At 56.2% G+C, this 12,501-nt stretch overlaps 1 protein-coding gene across 1 annotated transcript in view; it reads left to right on the top strand.

Moving 5' to 3' along the window:
- Nucleotides 1-12,501, top strand: part of ELAVL1 (ELAV like RNA binding protein 1) — a 43,372-nt gene that overhangs the window by 18,534 nt on the left and 12,337 nt on the right. The window contains exon 3 of the mRNA XM_024236970.3: nt 5,889-5,992. Within this exon, the coding sequence (XP_024092738.1) occupies nt 5,889-5,992 (104 nt within the window). The remainder of the gene's footprint in view (nt 1-5,888; nt 5,993-12,501) is intronic.

Below are 12,501 nucleotides of genomic sequence, written 5' to 3'. Positions count from 1 at the left end.
TGCAGGAATGCCCTTCCGGACTTTCCCCAGCCTGACGGCTTTTTTCTTAATATGAGTCATGTTTGCTCCTCACAGAAAAAAAAACTTAAGCATGAGCCAAGCAAAAACAAACAAACAAACAAAAATCACCCACAATCACACCGCTGTTAGCTGTTGGGCACATGTCCCTCCAAACGATTTTCTTTACGTATTCATGGCCATAAGCAGTCACGTACTTCTACAGAATGGGCTCTTCCCTCAGGCTGTGGATAAACTTTCCTTCCTGTATCTGGACATTTTTCCACTTCGCTGAACATCTTGCGATCCCATCATCATCGGTCGCATAGTATTCTGCTTCCCATTTGTTGATATTTGAAGCCCCGCTGAGATAAATGTCCTGGCACAAATCTTTGTTCACTAGTTATTTCCATAGAAAGTCTTCCTGCCTGCGAAGTGTCAGATGGGAGAGCGCACCTTTTAAAGGCTCTTGGTGCCTGTCGCTAACTCGCTCTCTAGGGGACGCTTAGTTCACCCTTCCTTCTGTCCAGCCCTGCTATCCGCTAGCCTTGGCAGGATTTCTCACGTTTGCCACCCTGTGAGGGATGAGCAACATCCGATCAGGGTGATTCCTATTTCGAGTGAAGTTCATCACTGTTTCTATTTAGTGGTTGTTTGTACTTCTTTTGTAAAATATCCTTCTTGTCCTTTGCCCGTTTCTTTTCTTTTGCGGACCTTTGCTGTTTCTTATTTATTGCTGAATTAATTCACTCCCCACCTCCAGTCTCTGTCTCTCAGTGAAGTCTTCCCTTGAGCCTTTAAAGAGAGAACTCACGGTACCTGCCCTCACGGTGCAGAGGAGGGCTTCACCCACAGGGCACTCGCCCCCTCAGCCCTGCACCCCATGTCAGGTCAGGGCGCTTCCAGCTGCAAGAAGCACAGAGGGGTGGAAGCATTGTGTCTGGCAGCGTAAGACAAGGAAGCAGCACTCCAGTCTTAACCCTCATCCAAAGAGAGGGAGAAATGTGTTTGAAAGTTTGAGAGCACTGGCCGGTGTTTGCCCAGTGTGGGCGGGGTATGGGTGCCCAGTAAGGCAACCATGGTGCTCCCCACAGAGGCAGCTTTGTCTTCAGGCAGCAGCTTTCAGGGTGCAGTCCCTGGGCCAGCAGCAGCATCAGGATACTTGGGGAAATGTGAGTCTCAGACCCTGCCTTGTGGCCAGAAAGGGTGAGGAGGCTCTTCCTCCAGTTGAGGGAAGTGAGAGCCGGGCATGCGCTGGCCTCCGGGACAGCCCTGCATTTCACTCCTGGGTTCTGCGTCCTGCATTCCTCCCTGCCAGTCTCCTTCCTGCTTCCCCGTATCTCCCACCCACATCCTCTCCATCCCATCTCCCATCCCAGGGGCCCCGTTTGCCCCCCAAACACCGACACCAGGCAGGCCCACCGCGGCCTGTGCAGGAGCCAGGCCCCTCTGAGCTTGGCTCCCAGTCCTCCTGCTCCCTCGCAGACCCTCAGGCCTCCTGTCTTGGGGCTGATCTCCCATCTCCAGGCAGGGGCTTTGGCAGGCTCTGCCACTGGTGGGCAGGAGGAGCATCTGTAAGGAGTTTGGAGATGTGGAATCCCACACCTGCCTGACATCATGGGTCCCGGGATGGGGTAGGGGCATCTAGGGAGCCAAGTTGTTGCCTTGAACTCCAGATGCCCCTGGTGCAGGTGGCTTGTGGACCCTGCCTGGAGAAACAGTAACCTGGGGGCCCATTCCCACTTCTCCTCTGGAGGCCTCCTCTCCTCTGCATAACCATGGGAAGCCCCATGCCCCGCATGCACTGGAATCACCAGGGAGCTTTAAAAACCACTGAGGAGGCCGGGCGCGGTGGTGCACGCCTGTAATCCCAGCACTTTGGGAGGCCGAGGTGGGAGGATTGCTTGAGCTCAGGAGTTTGAGACCAACCTGGGCAACATGGCGAAACCCCATCTCTACAAAAAATTAAAAAATTAGCCGGGCATGGTGGCGTGCCCCTCTAGTCCCAGCTACTTGGGGGGCTGAGGTGGGAGCATCGCCTGAGCCTAGGAGGCAGAGGTTGCAGTGAGCCGAGATCATGCCACTGCACTCCAGTCTTGGCAACAGACTGAGACCCTGTCTTAAAACTACTGAGGCCAACTGGCAACCCCCCCACCTCCTCCTTTTCTGACTTCATTGATTGGGGGTGTCGCCTGGGCAGTCAGTGGTGGCTTAGAAAGCTGCCCAGGTTTGTTTGTATTGGAGGCAAAGGTGGAGGTGGGTGGTCAGGTGCTGGACAAAGCCCTTCCAGTGACGGCCTCACCCAGCGGGTGGAAACCAGGGCACCTTCATCCCTCACCTGCCTGTCTTCCCGCTGCCTCCAGGCACCTACCACAGAGAGGAGAGCAGATTCTGGGGATGAAACCAGGCCTTGACTCACAAGGCTCAGCCTGTAGGGAGGTCAGGGGCCCGCCCCCACTACCAGTCCTCTGGGTGGGGCATTCCTCTACTGCCCTGGCCTGTGCACATAGCCTGCGTCTCCCATCTGGATTAGATCACCAGCCCCGCTGGCTCCACACTGGCTCTGCCCTGCTGCCAGTGGCCACTTCCTAGGCCCTTGCCACACGGGCCACCTCTACTTTCTGGGAATACACTGGCATTGTCTCTGCCTCGGAGACTTGGCACCTGCTCTTCTGTCTGGAATGCTCACGCCAGCCACGCAGAGGTTTTGTTTAAAATATCTCCTCTGCCACGGGCCCTCCTGACCCCTGTCTTAATGCTTGTCAGTTTCTCACCACCATGTTGTCTGACTTGCCCCCAGGGATGTGACGGCTTTCATGACGGCAGCGACCGTCCTCTGTCATGCATCACTAACCCCCAGCCAAGCACAGGGCCTGACACATAGTAGGTGCTCAGTTAGTGCGTCAGGCCCTTGAGGACAGAGAAGAGCTTGACCATGGAAGGCAACGGGCAGCCCAAGGGTGTGCGACTCCCTCGGTGATGTTGGCAGGTGTGGGCACATGTGGTGAGGAAGAGCATATGGCAGAGACAAGGGCCAAAGGTGGGTCCTCAGGGCCCGTGGGTCTCCATGGAATGGACAGGGAGTGAGGAGCCTGAGGAGGGACAGCCAGGGAGACGGAAACCTGGTGTGGTTTCCACATCCCAGAGGAGGGGTGTCCCAAGAAGGTAGGCCCTACCCTGAGCTGCCGAAAGCTCAGGGAACACATCCTGAAATGGTCCCCGGGGCAGTGACCATCCTAGGGGACCAGTCAGGACCACCCAGCACCTGGGAGATGAGGAAGCAGGGACCATGTTTCTGTGTTGAGAGGAACCGGCTGTGGCTGAGGACACAGGAACGGGGATTGGTGCTCAAGTCCTTACCAGTGTATGACTTTCTCAAGCAGCACTTAGGCTGCCTGAGGCGCCGCAGCCAAGGAGGCAGGTGGTCCAGGCTTGTTTATGGAGCAGAAAGATGGGGCCCGGATGCAGATGGCGCTGAGCAATTCGAGAGCAGGTGTTCAGGAGTGAAAAAAACCCAGCCAGGCTGGTGTCGTGGTCAACAATCCATATCACAGGAATCCCTGACCCCAGAGGCTGTCCCCTCTGGTCCTGCCCTTGCCATCCCGAGTCCCTCCTGTGGTGTCCAGTGAGTGGGTGTTCGCTTGTGCCTGTGCTGAGTGTGTCACAAAGGGGGTGCGGGGACACCTGCCCTGCCAGTTCCACACTGCTCTCTGGAGCACTTGCAGAGGCCCTGGCAGTCCTGACCTGGCTGCACTGCTCCGTTGCTTGTTCTCCAGGCTGCGATCCCAATTTGCTCCACACGGGCCTGGTCCTGCGGTCTTGGTGCTCCGGGTTCTCACTTTGTCCAGGGCCCCAGAGCTGAGTCTCTTAGCCCCGTGGAGTTTTATTAGAAATACAGGTCTAGAGGATCTGATTTTGGTTTTGTTCTTTAGGAAAGAGAGTGCCCCATGCAGAACTAACTGCACGTCATTTCTGTAGCTGCTACGTCAGGGCCATGCCTTAAGTGTGGGCTGGGCGTCCTGACTTCCTTCTGCGGAGGGTGGTGTGGAAAGGGGTGGGAGTCACTTTACAGCCAAGAAACCTGGCAAACTGACTGCCTCGGCCCAGTGATCAGGGTCAGCACCAGCAGCCATGAGTCACGTTGACGGCCTGTGCCCTTGACATGGTGTGACCAGAAGGGCGCTCCAGCCATGACAGAGACTCCATCAAACCCCATCGAGAGTCTACGGAATGTCCGACCAGTCCTCAAAACCGTCAAGGTCATGAGAAACAAGAAACTGTCATAGTCGAGAGGAGCCTGAGGGGATGTGACTACTAAATGTCACGTGGGATCCTGGATGAGGTCCTGGGGCAGGAAAGAACCTGAGGGAAAGACTAAGGAAGCGACTGGGGCGTGGACCAGAGGTAATGGGAAGATTCATCGTCACCAGCATTTCATACTCACTTGCGGTGGTACCGATAGGGGAAACTGGGAGGGGGCCATATGGGAACTTGGTATTATCCTTGTAATTTTTCTGTAAACCTAAAACTGTTTTGAAAAATAAAATTCATTTTAAAAAGAAAGTGGCAAACCTGGGTTAGGCTCTCTGCTGGATTTGTAATCTTGCTGTCGGTGAGATGGATCTGGATGCCCGTGGCGCAGCTGCCAGGAGGATCTCTGCCTCAGTGGGGCTCAAGGCCGCCGCCTCTTCAGTGACCTGGTCATTGTCGCGCTCTGCCGGCTGGGGGAATGGAGCAGTGCTGGGCGAGGCTCAGGCCCACAGCAGATGCTCAGCAGCCTTGCAAGTGCATGGATAAGCTGCGGGAGACGGGGATTGCGCTCTTCCCTGTGCCTCCTCACTTCCCCTTTAGTGAGAGCATTTGGCCATATGTCCTCTGAAGCTCCTTCTGAACCCTGACCCCAGAGGCTGTCCCCTCTGGTCCTGCCCTTGCCCTCCCGAGTCCCTCCCATGGTATCCAGTGAGTGAGTGTTCACTTGTACCTGTGCTGAGTGTTTCACAAAGGGGGTGCAGGGACACCTGCCTGTGAACCTGGTTCTCCTCCACTGTCTGGCAGGGCTGGGGATTCTCAGCCCCTGGCCTCTCCTTGGACTCTTCTGCCCCACAGCGGGGTCGGGCTGGTCTCAGGCTTGGGAAGGTAAATGGAACTGGTGGTGGGTGGTGCCAGCAGGCCCTCCTGCTCTGGACAAGGAAGTGGCAGAGAAACAGCAGTGACACAAACTGGGGTCCCACCAGCCTGTCCACTGCCGTGGCCTTCCTCATCCTCACCACCCAGGCCCCACAGAGCGGCCGGCACCCACGGGACTGGTCGTTCAGAAAGATGCTGTCCGTAGCACAGTATTTTTTAAAAATACTCCTTGTAAATAACTTTTGGGGTTATTTTAATTACAAAAGTAAAACCTCTTGGCCAGGCGCAGTGGCTCACATCTGTAATCCCAACACTTTGGGAGGTCGAGGTGGGGCCGAGGTGGGAGGATTGCTTGAGCCCAGAAGTTTTAGACCAGCCTGGGTGACATAGTGAGACCCCATCTCTAAAAATCATTTTAACAATTAGCTTGGGCTTCCTGGAGCGGGCCTATAGTCCCAGATACTCTGGAGGCTGAGGTGGGAGGCTGTCTTGAGCCCAAGAATTTGAGGTGGCGGTGAGCTGTGATCACAGCACTGGACTCCACCCTGGGTGACAGAGCAAGATCCTATCTCTTAAAAAAAAAACAAAAACAGTAACCTGTGTTCATTGCAGAAAATGTATGTCTTTGCCAAAGAAAATAAGAAAGTTTGCTAGCACCTGTAATCCCATTTCCCAAAAGCCAGGCAGATATAGTGCTTCCCGACCTCCCTGTCCCTCACTCGCAAATGGTTGGCTTACCAATGTCTTCATGTTCTCTTGCACAGGACACAGCTTGGGCTATGGCTTTGTGAACTACGTGACCGCGAAGGATGCAGAGAGAGCAATCAACACGCTGAACGGCTTGAGGCTCCAGTCAAAAACCATTAAGGTAAAGGGATCTGATCACCACCGCGTCCATTCCTGCCTTGGGCACAGGTCTGTGCTGGGCCCCACCCAGCCTCACAGTCACTCTCCAAGGGACTATGAGCACAGCCGCTCCTCGGGGGCTCCCATCAGATACCCTGGTCAGGTGTATCTGACCCAGGCCTTACATGGGTGTCTCAGGACCCACTCCCCGCCCAGGGTGCCCACAGGTTGCGTCAGCTCCCAGGCCTCCCCTGTCGTCTCTCCTGCCTGGCTCTCTGTGTTCCCATCCCTGGACAGCTCCATCCACCCCCATCCTGCCCAGCGCTCCCTCTGCGCTCCTTGGGGCCAGTTGTAACCCTTCCCTCACCCAGCACCTCACTCAGCACCTACTGTGTACCCCACAGTGACCAAAATAGACAAATTCAGTGCCCCCATGGGTCGGGGGTGCAGACAGTAAACAAGACAGAGGATAGCCACGTGTGACAGGCAGTTGCTGTGTGTGGAGGCTCCACAGCGGCAGGTGACTTGAAGCCAACTGTGCAGCAGCCCAGGGGCGGCACCTCCAGCAGGGCCATAGTGGCTTCCTGGGACGAGTCGCAGGTCCTCCAGGTCACACAGATGGATTTCCTCTGTCATCATCTGACCCGTGCCCTCGTGCACTGGGGCTATCAACCCAGAGCCCCACTTACCCCCGTCCCCACGTGTCTGCCTTCTGGCTCCCGGGTTCGTGGGCAGCTCCTGCCACCTGGATCAAGCCTCGTGTCTTTCCAACCTTTGCTCCCTGGTCTCCTGTCAGTCCTGGGTGCTGCTGAGCCTTCCCTGAGCCTCCCGTGCCCCAGGCAGGCCCCTGCAACTGGGCTTCCTGCAGCAGCCACTGCACCCACCTGCCCTCAGTGCCCACCTTCACAAGATACCCACAGACGTGAGGGCTTCCCGGCCAGAATCCCCTCTCTGGCTCCGAGGCCATTTGGAATGAGGTGGTCCTGTGGGAGCCTTTAGATCTGCTAGATTCCCCTGCCCCAGAGAAAGGTGCTCCCTGAGTCACATCAGGCACCCTGAAGGGTCCCTCTTGGACCTGCCAATTATTAGGGCCTCCTGGGGAGCTGTAAAATACAGATTCCAAGGCCACAGGGGGGCCTCCTGAGTCACTGCAGGGTGGGCCTGGGAGCCTGGATTTTTGCCTGCCCACCAAGAGGGGTTCTTTGACCTGGCAGTGACAGCATCTTCAGCCAACAGGTGGCCTCTGTCCCTGCCTTCAGACTGCCCCATGATCTTGGTTACCCAGTGGCCAAACCCTGGCTCAGCAGCAGCTCTCCCAGACCCGCCCCATGCCGCATGGACGTGGTGTGCAGTGGGCTCCCTGAGGGCAGGCGCCACTCCTGCCTCGTGTCCAGTGCAGGCACCTTCCCTGGTGGGGGCTGGTGAGGGCAGCCAAGAGCCATGGGATTCCACCTGAGCAGGGGCAGCCCCTCCTCGCCTCCAGCCCCGGGTGGCTTATCCTTGGCCCTGGACTCCCCCTCTAGGAATTCTCTCCCCCATTTAGAAAATGTTTGAAGGTTCTTGTTTCTGAGGCAGCCAGGCTGAGGTGTGGAGCAGAATGGTTGATTATTCCTGCACAGCTGTTCCGTTTACTCAGATGCAGGAGCCAGGTGCCCAGTGTGTAAACAGGACTCTCTTACCTCTCTAGGATTGATGTTGGTGGGAAAGGCTGGAGTGGCTGCCTGAGTTTGGAGCCAGAGCCTCACAGGACCCCAGGGGCCCAGGCCTGGGCAGGTGTCCCTCCCTGTCATCCCGGCCATGCATGCAGAAGCCTGCCTCACCTTCGGCGGCCCTGCCCTCTGCCGGCAGAGTCTGCTTCTCGATGACTTCCCACCACTGTCCTAGTTCTGCAGAAACAGGCCAGCCTCATGGGGACGTGACAGCCCTAAGTAATTTCTCCCCAGGTCTCCCCGAGGCTGCCTGGGCCTGGCTCCTCTAGCAGTTCCCCTGGCGCGGCCCTGGGGTCCTCTGTGTTCCAAGTGTGTTCATTCCGCAAACCTTTACTGAGCCCCTGGCCAGTGTCTGGTACTGGGCCAGATACCTTGATACTGAGGGACTTCGGATCCCCTGCCCTCCCCAGTTTAAAGGTGACTGATCTGTGCAGCGTGATAAGGGCCTGGATGGAGTTGTGCGTTCAACTCGTCCTGGATTTTATTGCATGTTGGTCTGATGCCACCTGGTGTCCTGCAGTTCTGTTCTGACACCAGTCACCCAGAGTTAGCACAGCCCCCGCACATTTAAGGCCACAGTCCCCAACAAGACCACCCTCACCTCAGATGCCAGTCACCCTTTGGGGGACCCCAGGCCCCTGCACTTTTGACCAACTGGCTACAAATTCAGAGGTTCCTGCCACCCCTTCAGGGTGCATGACTCACTAGAATGACTCCTGGAACTCACACTTCTGATAACAGTTTGTTTATAAAGGTTGCAACTCAGGGCCTGCCAAATGAAGAGCCACACAGGGAGGGTCCCAAGCACAGAGCTCACCTGTCTGCATCTGGTGGGATCAGGTGCCTAGTCCTCCCTGCATGTGACCTGTGCACCTGCCAGGAGGCTCCGTGGAGCTTTGGTGTCTGCCGTGTTTACTGGGCTCATTACAAATGCATGACCGATTGACTCTTCGGCCATGTGATTGAACTCCATCCCCAGCACCCCTTTCCCCTCCCCCACCCTGGAGGTCAGGCCGGTATCGCCCAGCTCACAGCCGCAGCCCTCTAGTCACATGCTTGGTCTTTCTGGTGCCAGGGCCCATCCTGAGCCATCTTAGCACAAACTCAAGTGGGATCCAAGGCCTCATGGTAACAAAGACAGAAATTCCAGGGGTTTTACAAGCTTCCTCCTAGGAATCTGGGACAAAGACCAGACAAATCCTTTATGACAATACAGGCTAGGGCCAAGCCCTTTGCCAGGTGCTGGGGGTCACTGGCCCATGGTCCGCCCTCGGGGAGCCCAGCGGTGCCCACTATTCTCTGTAAGGTGGTCCCAGGGTGGGCTCAGGAGCCTATAATAGTGGCCAGTGCCAGAGGAGGCTCCCTAAAGAAAGCCAGAGTTGAGATCTGGAGGAGGAGAGAGAGTTAGCCAGGCCAGGGTAGAGATGAGGGTATTCTGAGCAGCAGGACCTGCAAGGGCACAAGGCAAGGGCCGCATCCTAGAGGAGACCCGGTGGCCAGGCACATCATGGGAGCTGCAGGCTGGCCCCAAGCCTCTGCCCTGCTCCTCCCCTGCAGGCGGGGTCTCCCGGAGCCTTGTGCTCATCCTGGGCTCTGAGGCCCCAGCCCTGCACAGAAAGCCCAGATGTGCCTTGCCTTCACCCTGTCTGCTCTGTCCTCTTTGGTCCTGATGTCATTGCCTTGGTGGCAGAGTGGAGAAGGAGGAGTCCTGTCTCCTCATCCCTGTCTATCTTTTTCCCGTAGTAGCAGCCCAGGCAGCCACAATGGGAGTGGTCCTGCATGGAGGCGACAGGCTGAGCATGTCCCAGATGCAGCTCGGTGTCCCTGCCGGGATGCTGCACAGTCTCTGTGTGCAGCTCTGCATCACTGCTGGCTCCCTGTGTGCCACACACAGCCAGTGCTTACCAAAGGCTGACGGGGGGCCAGACCTTCCATCCTGTATCTCACGTGCCCTCTCCATAGCCCCATAAAAAATGGTCCCCAGATTCGGGTTGAAGAAGCTGATGTTTCGAGTAGTGAAACAGCTCTGCCAAGGTCACGGAGGGATGGAGGGGCAAAGCCAGGGTGTGAAACTGGGTGCTGTGTGTGGCTATAGGCACTTAACATTGTCACCTGGAGGCTTCCCCAGCACATTGTGAGATCCAAGCCTCAGGAACCAGAACAGCAAAACTCCTGTCACCCACAGAAGCCAGCACCGGGGACTGCAGTGCAGATAGGCAGGCGTTCTTCACAGCAGCGGCTACTATGCACTCCACTCACGCAACAGCGGTCCCCAGATGCCTGCCGTTCACCTGAGGCTACTCTGAGTGCTTTGGATACGGCAGGAGACACACAAGTCTGGCCCTCACAGAGTCTGTTTGCAAAGTTGAAAGTTAAATAAGTAAAATAGATGCCAGGCAGGGTGGTGCATGCCTGTAATCCAAGCCATTTGGGAGGCTGGGGCAGGAGGATCACTTGAGCCCAGGAGTTCAAGTCTAACCTGAGCAACATAGTGAGACCCTGTCTCTACAAAAAAAACTAAAAAAATAAATAAAAAATGTAGCGTGTCAGGTCATGATCAACGCAGTCAAGAACTAAATAGGGACAGGAGGAACTGGGCGTTGATGCCAGTGGGGGGATCTGTGGCAAGCTGAGTGGTCAGGAGTTTGCTCAGCTGCCGTGACAAAGCCCCACAGGCCAGGTTGCTTCAACAGAAGAAGGGTATCAACTCACAGTTCTGGAGGCTGGAAGCCCAAGACCAAGGTGTCAGCAGGGTTGGTTTCTCTCGAAGGCACTAGGAAGGGATCTGTTCCAGGCCTCTCTCACAGCTTCTGGTGGAGGCTGGCGGTCTCTGGCATTCCTTGGTTTAGAGAAGCATCACCCCAGTGTCTGCCTCCATCTTCACACAGCCTTCTCCCTGTGAGAGTGCCTGTATTCACATTTCCCGCCTTTCTAAATTGAATTTATTTTTTCAAAAAAAATACTTTTTTTTTTTGAGACGGAGTCTTGCTCTGTCACTCAGGCTGGAGTGCAGTGGCGCGATCTCGGCTCACTGCAAGCTCTGCCTCCTTGGTTCACGCCATTCTCCTGCCTCAGCCTCCCGAGTAGCTGGGACTACAGGCGCCTGCCACCATGCCCGGCTAATTTTTTGTATTTTTAGTAGAGATGGGGTTTCACCATGTTAGCCAGGATGGTCTTGATCTCCTGACCTGGTGATCCACCTGCCTCGGCCTCCCAAAGTGCTGGGATTATAGGCGTGAGCCACCGCACCCAGCCAAAAAAAAAATAGTTTTTTTTTTTTTTTTTTTTAAAGACAGGGCCTCACTCAGTCACCCAGGCTGGACTGCAGTGGTGTGATCACGGCTCACTGCAGCCTCAAACTCCTGAGCTCAGGTGATCCTCCTACTTCAGCCTCCTGAGTAGCTGGGACTAGAGGTATGCCCCACCACAACCAGCTAATTTTATTTTTTGTAGAGATGGAGTCTTGCCATATTGCCCAGGCTGAACTCTTGGGTTCAAGCGATCCTCCCACCTCAGCCTCCAAAACAGTGGGAATACTGGCCTGTGCCACCACACCTGGCCTAAATTTCCCTCTTTTATAAGGACATCAGTCACATTTGATTAGAGACCACCCTATACCAGTGTGACCTCGTCTTAACTGATTGCATCCGCAATGACTGTATCCAAATCGGGTCACGTTTTGAGGTCCCGAGGGGTTAGGACTTCGGCATATGAATTTGGATTGTGGGGTGGGGGGAACACGATTGAACCCCTCACTGGATGAATTCTTGAGAATGGGCAGCCAGAAAAAGACCTGATTGAGGCAAAAGAGCAAGCGATGTTGGGAGCTTAGGAAAGAGGGTTCTGGCCGAGGGGCCGGGGAGCCCCAGGTCAGTGCACGCCCGCTGTGCACCAGCTGCTCTGATTCTAGCCTGACTGAACATGACAGTGTCCAGAGAGAAGAGGAAAGCAGAGTTCCCATGGTCCTTGGAGACACCTGTCCTTGGGAGGCATCAGAGCTTTCCCCAGCATTTGGCTCTAAGGCACTTCTCCTCTGGGGCTTCATCCAGGGACGGCAGTAGGTCTAGTCAGTGTCAGCCTCAGCTCTGCTCCACCGGCGCCAGGGTCACGGTTTGGCAGGCCCCCAAATACTGCCCCAGTCCACACGGGTCTGCAGAGAGCCAGGGCAGGCCCGGACACTAGGGGAGGCTGGGGGCCAAGGCAGCCTCTTTTTCTCTGGGGACAGCACTGGCAGCCCCTGACCCACATCATGGGGTGAGCAAGTGTCCCCAGAGCTCCTGTCCACAGGCTGATGGAGGTGCCCCCGGCCTGAGAGCAGCACGGCTTCCCCAGAGACCTCATAGGCTCCGTAGTGACATGCTCCCTCGATTCCCACCGCTACCAGGCGGAGCTGGCCTCCAGCCCCACACTCCTCTCCTTGTGGGGCTGTCCTGTTCCTCTGCTGGGCCGCCCACTGCCCTATGAGCAGGGGCAATGTCTGTTGTTCCTTCTCTGGAACATGATAGGAGCTTCTCAGAGGATGCTGTGTGTGTGTTCTCGGCACACAGATTCTGCCCAGTGACTCCTGAGCGGCGGCTTCTCCCTGCGTTCTGGTCTCAGTTACCTTGGCTCATCAGTTCTGTGCCCCTCACTCAAAGGGAACGAACTTCCTTTCACACAAGTTCAAGTCCCCACCCTTCTTGGGAACACAGCTCCTGCTCCCTCCTCCATATTCCAGCCTACTGACGAGGCTGTGAGTCCTGCCAGGCTGCCCCTTCACAGGCAGAGGGGTTCCGCCGTGGTCCTTTTCCTCCTTCTGGGCCCATGGGGTCTGCACGGCCAT

Source organism: Pongo abelii, chromosome 20, assembly GCF_028885655.2.
Source record: "Pongo abelii isolate AG06213 chromosome 20, NHGRI_mPonAbe1-v2.0_pri, whole genome shotgun sequence".
Taxonomy (NCBI): Eukaryota; Metazoa; Chordata; class Mammalia; order Primates; family Hominidae; genus Pongo; species Pongo abelii.
The sequence above is the reverse complement of the archived record's forward strand: the minus strand, read 5'-3'. Positions and strand labels throughout refer to the sequence as shown.